General features: G+C 43.2%; 1 protein-coding gene and 1 pseudogene across 5 annotated transcripts in view; both read right to left on the bottom strand.

Annotated features, from left to right (window-relative positions):
• Nucleotides 1-15,267, bottom strand: part of SASH1 (SAM and SH3 domain containing 1) — a 198,434-nt gene that overhangs the window by 67,651 nt on the left and 115,516 nt on the right. For all 5 annotated transcript variants that reach the window (XM_047860764.1, XM_047860762.1, XM_047860763.1 and 2 more), the window contains 2 exons: nucleotides 13,030-13,142; nucleotides 5,557-5,658 (listed from right to left, as the gene is read on the bottom strand). In XM_047860764.1, the coding sequence (XP_047716720.1) occupies nucleotides 5,557-5,658; nucleotides 13,030-13,142 (215 nt within the window). The remainder of the gene's footprint in view (nucleotides 1-5,556; nucleotides 5,659-13,029; nucleotides 13,143-15,267) is intronic.
• On the bottom strand, nucleotides 9,473-11,637 carry LOC125166748 (lanosterol 14-alpha demethylase-like; annotated as a pseudogene).

The raw sequence follows: 15,267 nt of genomic DNA, 5'->3' as shown, positions 1-15,267 counted from the left end.
ACCAAATAACTCACTTCACCCAACGTTTCACTACACTTGCTTCACCCTAGTCAAGAAGCTCCAGATACAGAAAGATAATTCCAGGCTTTTTCTGGAACACATGTCGTATCAAGGGAAACCAACAAAAGGGACGAAAATAAATGTCTGCAGTGGACTCTAAGCGCTCTCGTGCCTCACTGCCCCGTTGCTGCTTTAGTTTTTCCTCAGCATCGTGTATTTTTTAAAATAACTTAAATAGCATCATAATTAAACAATTTACAATCTGATGTTTCTTGGAAAGACGTTTTACCGCAAATGTTTCCATCAGTATGTAAGAACCAAATAGAGATCACCAACGCTTACCTACCGATTTGCAGAAACACAACAATTGTGACTTACTAAAACTTGTGCCTTGAGTAAAAAGCTATAAACCCCAGGAGGATGAAGAGCATGATTTCCTTGAATGTCGTCTTAACCGGAAGGTAAATTGAACCTCAAGGCATGAGGTTGAAGGCTTAAAATGAAAACTCTTAACAACCTTCCCCTTGCAAAAGAAAATAAAATTTATCAAAATAAAATAAATTTCCAGATATTTAACAGGGAGTCAAGTCAAGTACTCAACCAGCAACTTTTTTTTTTTTTTAAACTCTAACACTCACAACAGAAGTTTGTTCTTAATGAAAAACAGCAGAGAACGCATTCTCCTCTGGCAAAGAGAAAGCTATTTTTCACTTCCCCTGGTAACTATCTTTAGTACTTTACATTCTTGGAAACCAGGAATGTGAATATGGATTTATTGTGGAGCAACACTCAATTATCTCATGTCAGTTACGGGGGTGGGGAAGCCTATGAAATCAATGCAAATGAAATCCTAAAGCACGGCAGGCATCAATATAGGCATTGAGGTCTGGTGACAAAGGGCTTATGATCCCTGAAACTTTCATGGCCTGGACATTCCCGACTATGGCCAGTGGGCTATTTACATCTCAGTATGGAAAAGAATCAATGGAAAACTGAAAAGTCTTCGCCCTTGCACAAAAGATAATCAAAGCGCCTAAACCACCGCGGCTCGAGTAGGACACAGTGGGAATTATCTGAAATTAATTACTCTGCTATCAGGCGAACATAGCATAATTGAAAAGGACTATTTTGGAAGGAGTTGCTTGCTGAGTCTCCATAAAAACACAGGACGTGGGGTAAGAGGGGCGAGTGTCACCTACATTAAGATTGCAATCAAGTTCAAGCGAACTTTAAACAAGTGGTGGTCAGCTGTAGGAACGAACAGGGTGACTGAAAATGGGTGTGGGTTGTTGGCACAAAGCTAGCTAGCAAAACATACAGGGTAAATAACAGCACTTCAGAAAATTCCATGGCTGAATGGCCTGTCTCCACCTACCTCTGAGCAAAAAGTCACTCTAGAGCTTCTGGAAGACCGTAATAGAAATGGAGGGTGCACATGATATTTCTGGCCCTCCATCCAAACAGAACAGGCTGGATTTATTTTTTGAGTCATCTACGAAGAAGCAGTTTGCTCAGATGCGAATAATGTAACTGCGTACATGACGTCTCAGGTCTGTATGAGCACATGCGGGGGGTGATTTTTACCTCTACGCCGCGGGGTAGACTCCGTTAGGGCAGGGCCTCGTCTCTCCCGCTTCTCTACCTTTGTAACCTGAATATCTAACCCTAAGCCTGGTATACAGCAAGCGCTTGGCAAGATGTCTCCTAAACGAACAAAGAGAAGCTCAAGACAACGAATGTCCATCTTCTAAGACGAACCCATTTTATTCCGACAACTTATACTAAGATGTTGGTTCTGATGTACCCGCTGAAGGGGATCCAAACAAAACAATGCCTAATAATGCTTTCCTAGCTGCTCATTCAGGACCACTATAGTACTTGGTTTATATCAACTTCTTCCTAAACGTGACGAGCCTCCCTCCTTGCGGTCCAAGTGTGGGAGGTTTTCTATAGTCCTGCTTTTCCGACTGGATCATCTTAGAACCTTCCCCCCTTGACTCAGATGCTGTTAATCAGGGCAGTACGCAGGGAGCCTGATACTAAAGGACCCACTATGGACAACTGGGTCTTTGTGTTCTCCCCAAATTGGGTTCGAATCACATCAGTCCTGAGTTACTGTATTTATTCCTCATGATTCTTTGGGTTCATGATTTACATTTGTATCATGCTAGTCTTTAGGACTAGGGGATAGGAGACCCAAAAAGGCACCCAGAAATCCACAAACACAGTTCTTTTGATCACTTCACAGTCCCAGGACACAATGCTGGCCAGCATACGATACGTTTATTACTACAAACGGTAACTTCTCAGTCTCTTTCACACAAAAGCAAACCAAGCAGGGCTTTCAAATTAATAATCCTCTGGGGGCTTTTTTTGTGTTTTGTTTTTTTTTGGTTTGTTTTTTTAGCTGAAATGGAAATCTGGTGCTTGACTCAGGAAATCAGAGACAAGAAGGTAGCAGGAGGCTTATATTTACCTCTGATAAGCCATCATTTGCTGCTTAGATGCAAAGAAGCCGTAAAGACGGAGTCTGTGGTTATAGGACGTGAAACATGCTCTTAAGGCAGCCAGGAAAGATGAACGCTTAAATGCAACTTTGTTCACTAGTATTTCTCAAACACAAACACACCATATGAACTGGACACTGAGTCAGACACTCGCTGGAGACCCAAAGATAACATAGCGTGTCTTTCAAGGAGCTCACGATTCCCAAGGAGGTTAGAATGTGTCCAGTGAATTCTGATACTCCAGGATAATGGTCAGGTTTCAGGTACGAAGCTAGTTTAACAAAAGCACAGAGTGGGAAGCAATAAAATATACTTAAGGAGACTAAAGGAGGTTTCAGAGAGACTGAAGTTGGACTTTACTTTGAAGGACGCACAGATTTTTACCTGGGAAAATCTCAAGGAAGGTATTTTAGATAGAGGCAATTGCACGAGTTAAAGCGGAGTGTGTGAGGGGCGCGTGGGTGGCTCACTCGGTTGAGCATCTGACTTCGGCTCAGGTCATGATCTCGCAGTCGGTGAGTTCGAGCCCCGCGTCAGGCTCTGTGCTGACAGCTCGGAGCCTGGAGCCTGCTTTGGATTCTGTGTCTCCCTCTCTCTCTGCCCCTCTCCAGCTTGTGCGCTCTCTCTCTCTCTCTCTCTCTCTCTCTCTCTCTCAAAAATAAATAAAAAGCATTAAAAAAATTTTTTTAAATACCATGAATAATAAAAGTCATCCAAATAAAAGAAGTAAAACTGTCTCCATTCACAAATGACATGATCCCATATGGAGAAACTCTCAAGATTCCATCACACAAAAACTGTTAAAGATAATGAATAAATTCTGTGGGGCACCTGAGTGGCTAAGTTGGTTAAGTGTCCAACTCTTGGTTTCGGCTCATATCATGATCTCACAGATCTGACTGCGCAGAGCCTGCTTGGGATTCTCTATCTCCCCCTCTCTCTCTGCCCCTCCCCTGCTTGCTTTCTCTCTCTCTAAAAAATAGGTGAATAAACAAACTAATTCCACAAAGTTGCAGGCCACAAAATCAACATGTGAAAATCAGTTTTGTTTTTATACACTAGCAATGAACAATGTGAAAAAGAAAATAAGGAAACAATTTGATTTACGATTGCATCAAAAAAGATAAAATACTTAAAAATAAACTTAAGAAGGCAAGACATATACACTGAAAATTATAAAACATTGCTGAAAGAAATGAAAGAAGACAAATAAATGCAAAGATATCCTGTGTACATGGGTTGGAAAAACTTCATGTTAAGATGACAATACCATCCAGATCAAGCTACAGACCCAACGCAATCGCCGTCAAAATCTCATGGCATCAAAAAATAAAAAATAAATAAAACAAAAAAAAAAAACAAAACAAAAATGAATCTCACAGCATCTGTTGCAGAAATAGAAAAACCCATCCTAAAATTCACAAGAAATCTCAAGGGAGCTGAGCAGCCAAAACAATCTGAAAAACAAGAACCAAGCTGGAGACCTTGCACTTCGTGATTCCAAAACTTACTACAAAGCGACACTAATCAAAACAGTAGGACGCCTACAAAGGACAGACATGTAAACCAACGGAGTAAAATCAGAGAGCCCAGAAATAAACCCCAGCATACGGTCGATTAATTTTTAAAAAGGACGCCAAGACCATTTAATGAGGAAAGAACAGTCTTTTCAACAAATGGTTCTGGGAAAACTGGGTTATCTATCTACAAAAGAATGAAGTTGGACCCATATGTTACATCATATATAAACATTAACTTTAAATGGGCCGAAGACCTAAACTTAAGAGCTGAAACTATAAAACTCTTAAAAGAAAATGGGAGAGGATGTGTGGGTGGCTCGCTCGATTAAGCATCCTACTCTTGGTGTCAGCTCAAGTCACGATCCCAGGGTCGTGGGATCGAGCTCCGCATCGGGCTTCATGCTGGGTGTGGACACTGTCAAGACAGTGAAAAAGGCAACCCCAAAATGAAAGAAACTATTTACACATCGTGCTTCTGATGAGAGATTAATAGCCAGAATATGCAAAGAACACCTGTAATTCAACAGCCAACAATAAAACAACCCAATTCAAGAATGAGCAAAGAACTTGAATAGACATTTCTTTAAGGAATATATATATACCTTCTCATTACCATTTTATACCCTTTAGGATAGCTATTAACAAAAAAGGGGGAAATTACAAGTGTTGGTGAGAAGTACAGAACTGGAACTTTCACACATTGCTGTCAGAAATATATAATGATTCAACCACTGTGGAAAACAGTAGAGTGGTTCCTTACAAAAGTAAACATATAATTAACATGTGATCTAGAAATTTTACTCCAAGAGACACACTGAAAAGAAGTGAAAGCGAGGACTCAGGTATTTGTATACCAATGTTCACAGCACCATTTTTCACAACAGCCAAAAGGTAGAACACCCAAGTGTCAATCAGCAGATAAATGGATAAACAAAATGTGGTCTATCTTTATGGTGGCATATTATTTATCCTTAGAAAAGGAATGAACTTCTGGCATGGGCCGCAAGGTGGATGAACCTTGAAAACATTATGCTACATGCAATAAACCCGACACAGAAGGACAAAGACTGCGATCCCATGTACATAAAGGACCCAGAACAGTCAAATTTCATAGGGATAAAAAGTAGAGTGGTGGTTTCCCAAAATGAGGGAAAAGGAGTTACTGTTTAATGACTATGGAATTTCTGTTTTGGATGATGGAAAAGTTCTGGAAGTAGATTTTGGTGATGATTGCACAGCGTTCGTGCTTAATGCCACTTAGCTGAATATTAATCGAACTGAAAGTGCTTAGAAGATTAAATGTTAAGTTACACAGAATTTACAACCAAAAAACAGAGCATGACTAGCACTGTTTGGACTGCAGGTAAGTCTATCAAGCAAAGAAAACTGAGTAATGTGTCAGAAGAGACACTTCTCTTCAGATCTGGGTGGGACCTGGTAGATGCAGAAAGAAGTCCAAAGGCAGAAACTGCCGAAGATCTGCCGTCTGGCAGAAGTGGTCGAGATGCTCAAAGAGACAGCAAACTTACGTTGCAGTTTGACGAGCCGTCGAACGTCGGGTAGGAACCGTCCGGCCAGTCGGCAGGGTCCAAGGCCGCTGACTGCCGGTGCTGGGCCTCATACTCTTTGAGCTACAACAAGAGAAAATGAGAGATTGAAGTGAAAATAACGGCCAGCGCTGTCTACCAAGCAGCAGAGAGAATGTTCTGGGCACCTTCTTCATGCCACTGCTGGGGTCTCGGTGCCGGCCAAAGACGAGGTTCTCAAAACTGAGAGGGAAACGGGCGGCCTGCCCTGTGATTTTTCATCTACACCGACCCGACGGGCACAACGGACTCTTTGTATCCTGTGTTCTAAAAACAACCTTGATTTTCACTCCAAGGTCCTCCAGCATCAACACTGATATTTCTCAGCTCAATTATAAGTTCAAAAACAGAAACTGTCTGTAGGGTGGCCTCTGAATTACTTCTCTTTGTAGAAGACACAATGGGGTAGACTATGGACATTTTGATGAGACACAGGTGGAAGCCGGAAACGGACTTTCTAAAATCACTTGCTTGCCTTGTTCTAGACTGCTTCAAGTTACCAGTTACATGTTATCACCTAACAAACATTATGGGCTTTATTGGAGAACCTTGTGGATGAGAGGAAAATAACCAACTATCTAGAATATGTTCAGAGACTAATCTAAAGTCTGGGTTTAGACACTAGGTTTCTACTTTCTGAAATAGAAAGACAAGTGAGATATTATAAGAAATTGGCAAATTTTAAGGCAACAGAATTCGATGAAAGGTCTTTTAGAATGGCAAATGTGAGAAGTTCCAAGTGTGTTTTCATAAAACATGTAGAAATTTAACTCTGCAACAAAATACACTGAAGTTGCCATTGTGTTAAAATTCTATTATAAAGTAGTTTTTAGATACAAATTTAAGACACTGATTAAATCAGTTCCATAAATCAAGACACCAGAAAACCAGAAATGAATGATCTGACCTAATAGCCCAGGAGATGGTAACATGACTGTCTTCAACCTACAGGAGCTACACAGATGTAGCAAAGTCATCATGTTGACAATATCCCTCGAGGGAAAAGCAACTTTCTGAAGTATCACTCCTACCAGGAAATTCTTTTCTGTGCATACTTGTGACGGGAGACAGACTGGGGAAGGCAGATCATAGTGATTAATTGGCTGCAGAACCAATCGGGAACCCCTGGGCCAATTACGTAACTCCTCCGTGCCTCAGTTTGAAAATGAGGATGACAGAAAACTATCTCACGAAACAACTACCACAATCACTTAATACAACAAAACTCTTAGCACACCGAACGCATGCAACAGACTCAGTATGAGCATAGTATTATCACCACCCTTGTGGTTTCAGATCAAAGAGAACTCAAAGTTCACATCAACTCCAAGAGTGTGAGCTTTTGCTCTTTGCTAATATCATTTTAATACATTTTAGTACATTTAATATCATTTTAGTACATTAGGGGCATTATTTTTACTCTAATCTTTATAGTACATTTATGTAGGAGAATGCTCTTTCCTGGGGCTCCTGGGTGGCTCAGTCGGTTAAGTGTCCAACTTCGGCTGAGGTCATGATCTCACAGTTTGTGGTTCAAGCCCCACATCGGGCTCTGTGCTGACAGCTCAGAGCCTGGAGCCTGCTTCGGATTCTGTGTCTCCCTCTCTCTCTGCCCCTCCCCCACATTACAAAAAATTAAAAAATAGAATTCTATGTTTTAGAGTTATAAAACAGGATCTCTAAAAAGAATTTTAAGTGCATTTTACAAGGGGAAAACCTAACCTGATTTTATATACATATATATATATATATATATATATACAAATGTGTGTGTGTGTGTGTGTATATAAATATATATATATAACTACTCTTTTATATTCCACTTTGCTCCCAAAGAAGCTCTGACTTAAATATAACTTCATGGAAGAAAGACAATTGATTTCATTTGAGAACTTAGATCTTTTTTTTTTTTTTTAATTTTTTTTTCAACGTTTTTTATTTATTTTTGGGACAGAGAGAGACAGAGCATGAACGGGGGAGGGTCAGAGAGAGAGGGAGACACAGAATCGGAAACAGGCTCCAGGCTCTGAGCCATCAGCCCAGAGCCCCCCGATGCAGGGCTCGAACTCACGGACCGCGAGATCGTGACCTGGCTGAAGTCAGACGCTTAACCGACTGCGCCACCCAGGCGCCCCGAGAATTTAGATCTTTTAAAGCAAATGTATAGTTTTAAAACAATGACAGAAGTATGTGTGTGCACGTGTATATGTGTGTGTGTGCACGTGTGTGTGTGTGTGTGTGTGCGCGTGCGTGTGTGTCTGTCTCAGGAGGAAATAGTCCTTTCACATCCTATTTTCTTAAGTCCCATAGTTTGCTCATACTTGAAGTCTAGGACGTGATTCCTAGAGGGATGGCCACCTTTTTAGTAGGTTAATGCTTACTCTATTTTTAAAACCTTTGAGGAGATACTAAAATGTCCCATTTCTACAAGAAAAGAACATTTATATTATATCTAATCTAAATCCCCTCCAGCTGCAATTTAACTTCATTTCCTTTTATTCTGTCCTCAGTAGAGATTAAAACAAAATAAAACAAAACACTCTTCAGTACATCCTGAAGAGTTGTTGTTTAATCATCCTTCATATACTTGGAGACAGTGATTAAGTTCTTTTCTGCTTCTTCTCGGAGATGAATCTTTACCATTTTTCACCCATGGGATCTATTTTAAAAACCCCATAATCATTTTGTTGTTTTCCTATGGATTCTCTCCATAAGCCTCTGTAGTTGTCCAAATCTCTGTGACTGATCACAGTTGCTGCTGCAAGGAAATAATTTAATAATATATATAGGTTCCCAGTTTATAAGTGTGAGCTCCGGTATACCAGATGCCCAGACTCTGTTGACAAAACTGTTCATCGCTTCCCCATTTACTGTGGATTTGGGCTCACATCTCCACCCTATAATTCTCTCTGGAGAACTCTCCGTGGTCGACAGGACTCATTTCCCAGAGGTAGCTAGAAGGCTGCCTCCTCCTCCCCAATCAGCTTTAAGCCTCTCTTTCTCTGGCAGGACAACTTTACAAGGCAATTCACCTTCCAGGGCTCCCTACTCCCTAGGGGATGGTTCTGAAGCTAGATTTCTCCTAAAATCGCATCTCTGTCCAGATTTTTCCTCTGGCTCTTCTGCTACCTTCCCTCACTTAGTGGCAGTCAAGTCAGCAACAAACATTGAGCCCCCCCCCCCACTTTTTTTTTTTTAATAAACCCCAAAGACTTTATTTAGGACTTTCACACAGATATGACCTTATGGAACCAGCCACATGTTTTCCAGATGGATAAATATGTAATATTTAGTAACTGGATCAAGTTACATGAGTAGCCTTTTGTACTGATAATTATATTTTAGGAAATATGATTATTAAATCATGGTTACAGGTCTCCCTCAATTTCCTATAGATAGTGCTTCCAGGTAAAATGTCAAAGGACATATTTTTCTACGACATAGCTCCATCATGCTGAGCATTATTGTTCCAAAGCAAGAGAGTTCTCTTCTAGCCAAAACTTTAGAACTGAGTTTATTCCCTACCCACCCATCCTCACACACCACAAAAAGTAACCTGATAAATGAATAGCCTGTGGATTCCAAGTATCTCAGAACTATCCCAAGATGTGAACACCCTGAACTTACTTACCAAGAGTTATGTATGCTTTTAAAATTAGCACCTGGGGGGCACCTGGGTGGCTCAGTTGGTTAAGTGTCCAACTTCGGCCCAGGTCATGATCTCACAGTTTACGGGTTTGAGCCCTGCATGGGCTCTGTGCTGATGGCTCAGAGCCTGGGAGCCTGCTTCCGATTCTGTGTCTCCCTCTCTCTCTGTCCCTCCCCCGCTCACACTCTGTCTCTCTCCCCTTCAAAAAAATATATATTTTTTTAAAAAATTAGCACCTGGAAGTTGTATTATATAGAATATGCTAATTACCTAGACCCCTCCCAATTTTTTTTTTTACTAATAAGCTTGACCTCTCTAAAGCGTATGTAGTAAGTATCCACCACAAAACTATTAGAAAATGTTTGAAGTGCCGTTAGATTTGATGGAACTATTCAGTTAACAAAATATAAAAACCCTAAGTTAAGCCACTGTCTGTTTAAATTACACATTCAAAAAAATATACAGAGTTGTTTCATAAAGGTCATTCTCTTCAAATGCTGCTTTGCGGCTTACAGTGGTATTTCACATATTAATTCCTTGTAGCCTTTTTCATTTTGATCTCAGTTGGTATCGACAACTGGGATTTTCAGGTGTGTGAATCATGGCTGTGTATAAAACATCCATCAATGAGATCAAATTCATATAAACAAAGCATAACGGACCAACCTGTCTTTGACATTACACAAAATGTTCCCAATACAAGGATGTACCGGGGATACTCCCAGCTCCAAACAGCTCACAGGCAAATTTCTCTCCTAATCCTGGGTTGTCCCCTCAGGGGTAACATTTAGGTGTTCTACCCACGGGTCTTAAGGTGTCTGATTGACAGTGAGAGAAACCTACACCCGATGTCCTGAAGGACCATTCTCATCGAGAGGTTCAAGTCAAAGGGTTTTCTTTTAATACCGCGACCAAGTAAATTTAGCTCCTTGACCTGGTCATTAAAGAGGCAGATCCTGTCCACAGACTATTATCTGCTCTAAATAACGTCTTGCTTCAAGTGTGCTGTCTCTGGCCAATGCAGCAGCCCATCCAGGCACTAGTAGCTGAAGACGTATGCTGCCCTATCGAGGGCAGGCCAAAGGGCTTCCCTGCTACTTCATCGTCTGGCAAAGGACACCCATCTTAGCGTGCAGAATCTCGTAAAGTTTGGAGAACGTCATCGGTTTTGTTCTTCACCAAAACCTGTGCTTCTGGATCGCCTTACAGAAAATATTTTTGACCTCTTGATGGAGCTCTGCCCCGAGATTTGGCAAGGCTGCCCACCTGGGAACAGACGGACGGCACGGCTAAATCCTCCACCCGAATCCACACACCGCCGTGTCACCTTCGCGTGGCGTTAACTTCTGATTTCCTTTCCTGTAAACAGTGGCTAGCTGGTAAAATGATCGGCTCGGACAGAGCTTCGAATTAACTTTTCTCTCCAACTTTGAAAATATTCCTTTGCTGCTTTTCAAACTAGAGACATGTGCCACCTAGTCTACGGGCCTCCCACCCTGAACGCACCCGATCTCGCCTGATCTCGGAAGCCAAGCAGGGTCAGGCCTGATTATTACTTGCATGGGAGAAATGTGCTACCTAAAACTGACCATGGTAAGGCCCCTTTTTAGAAAGTTTTTATTTATTTTGAGAGAGAGAGAGAGAGAGAGAAAGAGAGAGAGAGAGAACACGCGTGTGTGCACACATGAGCGGGGGAGGAGCAGAGAGAGAATCCCAAGCAGGCTCCACTGTCCGCGTGGAACCTGACGTGGGACTCGAACCCCCGAACCGTGAGATCATGACCTGAGCCGGAATCAAGAATCAGAACCTCAACCAACTGAGCCACCCAGGCGGCCCAAGGCCACTTTTAATATTTTCTTCTGCTCCAGGAAAACTGGATTAGGTACATCGCACGCAACTCCCTTTCCAAACATAGGTGTGGCCAGACGACTGTAGACATCGTCTGCATTCTCATCTTCATTTTTATGATTAAAAGGGCAAGGCGAGCGGCATTTCTCCCCAGAAGTAAACATCTCGCCTGTCGCGGTAACACTAAATGCAGGTTCGTGTTTCTCACACGCATCTTCTAGGCATCCAGTTGGATATTTCCCCAAATGCCATGCCATGTTCAAGGAACGGAACTGGAAAGAAAATACACGGAGGACTCTGTGTCTCCGCTGGCAGCTGGGCCAGGTGGCCAGAGGGGTGGTGGAGGAGGGAGACCGGGCTGAGTGTGAAAGGGGATCTGCAGCAAGGACAAGGGGTTGGCACCTGTCATCTGTTCCATCGCTGGCCCAGCACTACTTTGGGCCACCAGGGACACTGCAGGCCGAGGTCACCTCCAGTTTTTCGAGTCGACGGAGCAAGATGTCAGCAGATGGGCGTCTGAAGGTGGCCCTGGCCTTCAGGCCTCCTGCTACACCCAGTCCCACCTCCCATTCCTTTCAAGTGCTTTTTCCGCCCCCCCCCCCCCCTAATTGTCTCAGCAATAAATTAATGTGTTTTTTTTTTTCTTTTAAACTGTTGAGGCTTAGAGTCAGGTACACTAAACTAAATTGAGGGTTCCTGTCACAGTTTCAAGGTTTCAGGTCTTTAAGATTCTACTTCGTGGTCTAGTCTTAACACATTAAATGGTTCCTTGGTGACTTAAAAGTTTTCGTTTGTTTCTAAACCTGCCGAATTTATCACTGTCTACACAGCACCAAACCAGCTGATCAAAGTGGAAACCCAAGAGTCCATCAGTCAGTTGGTTTGGCAACAACCAAGTAGGAAATCTCTTAATAACTGTGACCTCAGTAACAAATGCTACCCCAGTCCCCTAAGGGATAATTAGGTTCTTTTAGTGCTCTATTTAACTCTGAGCAAAAAGTGTGTGCCACACTAAACTGTAATTAATATCTACTTAGAAATAAAAGGAAGCAAAAGTTTAAGGTAGACCTAAAGCTTAACTTTTAGGTTATTCAAAGTTTCATTTGTGATAGTCTCTTACGGAACCGACGTTTGCAATGGTTGTCCTATATTAAATTTTACTCGCCTTTTTATTTACTAATTTTTTGTCCTTATTACGTTCTTATCAATCTTTTGATGAGGCTTGTGAATTTTGCAATGGCATTCAGAGAGTCATTTTCCTCGTTAAAGTGGTCCACAGCTCAAAACTATTTGCCATTCATTTATTCGTGTAGTCGCTGAAGATGGAAATCAAAACTTACAACATGGAATGCTTGTATTAAGAGAGTGGAATCAGTATTTTATCCGGTAACACAGGTACCTGATGACCGCCACCAAAGTATCATCAAAACGCTATTTTCATCTATTCCTGTACCCTCTGAGGCACCGGTTTTAGTCCCCTACAGCTGCGATAACAAACTGCCATAGAGCAGGTGGCTTAAAAACAACAGAAATTCCTCATCATTCTGGAGGCTAGAAAGTCCCAGATCAAGGGGATGGCAGATTTAATGTGTGGTAAGGACCTGCTTCCTGGCTCACAGATAGCAATGTTCTCACCATGGGTCTTCACATGGGGGAAGGGGTGTGGGAACTCTCTGGGGCCTCTTTTATAAGCTCACTCAGTCTATTCATGAGGACTCCACCCTTAGAACCTAAGTACCCCCAAAGGCTTTACCTCCAAATAACACGGCATTGGGCATGGGAATTTAATATATGGATCTGGGGGTTGTGGTGGGGAGGGCGGACGTAAACATTCAGGCTTCAGCAGTCCCCAAACATTGTTCCATGTCAGGGGGGGGCCAAGGACTCACAAATGTAAACCAAATCATCTATGCTCTTACCCTTGCAAGTGCTTCCTCGATGGTGATCATCTTCTCCTTGACCATCATCATCAGCTGAATCCGTTCCTCATCACTCATTGTTATCTCGCTGGCCACGTAGCCCACATCTTCTCCTAGAGATTGAAGACAGAAGACCGGAATGAAGAAAAAAGAGAAAACAGAATGCTAATCCTGAAAGCTCCTCGTTCGTTCCGGGCTAGAGAAGGTCATTCAAGGGCACTGTGTAGCATGGTACGTTACTGGAGCAAGAGAAGCAGTAACGGGCTACTTTCGAATAAGCCAACGAGTCTATCTTATCGAGAAACAGGCTCTGAGAGCCTATGGACGTTACCACAGACACAGACCCTTCAAAATGATCGGAGCCTTTGTGATGGAGGGTCTAGCAGAGGAGTTTTGGAAGAAAGCTGACAGGAAGTCTGGAATAGCAGCGGGGGATGGAGACCTAATTTAAAGACCTACTTAGAGCCGATAAGCATTCCAAAGCTCCTTTGGCTATGGTCCTCTGTGTCCTTCCATTTCAAATATGAACAAGAGGAAAGTTTTTTGGGGAGGGGAGGGAGGGACCCCTCTTTCACGACACAGAACTTGAAGGTCACAGAGTCAGCGGCAGAACAAGACCTACAGCCCGGTGAGACCCTAGATTCTTCCTAAACTGTGTGACTGTCGTTCCTCACAGGAGAAGCACAAATAAATACAGTCGCAGGGATGCGGCATTTTGGTTCACTGGAGGGAAGGTTATCATATATGTATACATCTGAAAGCCTCGTCATAAATACGCATCCAAACTGGGAGGGAACTCAGCTTGCCACTCAAAACTGAAGGCAGCCAGAACTGCTCGGGGCCATCCTCGCTAGGATCCTTCCAAAGTGCTTTCCCGCAAAGCCAACGGATGGCCGCTGCCTGTAATATACATGAGCCACGTTGGCTTGTGTGCTTTTGGTCAGCGTGTGAGGCTGTAATGCACAGACTGGGAACAAGCCCACACTCCGGTCGCTCATCTTTCCCCTGCCCGCTCTTTCTTACGCATACTTTGCCAGCTTCGGTGTCACTAGGATGCTGGGCTATGGCTACATTTGCCCTTGGTCTAGAGGGACAGTACAAGAGTCCGGCCGCAGATCGGCAGGAACCCGCTGCAGTCGGGGCAACCCTGGAATTCACGTTCCCCCGGGTTTCCCTATCTCATTTCCATTTTGTAATCAATCAGTCCAGAAATACCACTCACGCTCCCTTCGCCACTCATCTACTTGTCCGGAAGAATAATAGCGTGTGCCGGGTGAGGAGACAAGCCTGCTGGTTTGGTTCATTTTACTATCTGCGTCGCCTCCGATGGTGGAGGGGGCGATGGGGAGCTGGCTGGATTTGTTTTTGTTTTTGTGTGTGTGTTTTTTTTAAATCCACACGCGCCAGCAAACTATTGGCTTCCTCCCTCCCCCCATCCCTTTCTCACTCTCTTTTTCCTTTCCTTTCTTTCTAAATAAGACTTTGTTGGGATCCAAGGCTTACTCTGCATCCCAAGTGATCCTGGGTGCGTACCAAAAGGAAACACTGGCAATGTCGAAGCGTCCTAGCTTTATGGCAGGACAACGGAAATGGCCCCACCGAACGTTGCCGAGGACCCAGGTGCGCTAACCGGTGTACGTGCTGTCCCTGTCCGCTTTTCTCATTTCCGTGTGTCCCAATGACTGGGGAAGCATTCTGAACAGGGTAGGACGCTACGACTTTGTAAAAGAAAACAAACAGTGTCACTGGTGAGCAACTGAAAGTTTTCATCTCATGATAACCTCATTCGGCTGGACCGGAATCCAGAAGTGGCTTTGTTTTCTGTTTCTGTTCCCCCTCTGAATACTGGGGAAACATAAATTACATAATGGGGCCGCAAAGGGCCGACATATTTACTTACTATATAAACAACAACAAAGACACGGCCAAGAGGAGGGCAGGACTCCCTGCACAAAGCCGCCCAGGCAAATTCCCATGATGTCAGACCGTTAGAGTTTCCCAACCCCGTAACTGTCCCTGCCACAGAGAAGCGTCGCAAGTTCCGAAGACTGCAAAGGCCCCAAGTGGCAGGACTGGGTGGGGGGTGGGTCCAACCCTAACAAATGCTATGGCTTTCTAGACCCTTTTAGGATAGATCTTGGTGGGTCAAGATCTCCTTGAGGTTGGCGCGACCGAGAACACAAAAGATTTGGTCTTTGCCGTCAGACCTATGGAAAGGAAGATTGGCCAGACTCTTCT

This window comes from Prionailurus viverrinus, chromosome B2 (genome assembly GCF_022837055.1).
Source record: "Prionailurus viverrinus isolate Anna chromosome B2, UM_Priviv_1.0, whole genome shotgun sequence".
Taxonomy (NCBI): Eukaryota; Metazoa; Chordata; class Mammalia; order Carnivora; family Felidae; genus Prionailurus; species Prionailurus viverrinus.
The sequence above is the reverse complement of the archived record's forward strand: the minus strand, read 5'-3'. Positions and strand labels throughout refer to the sequence as shown.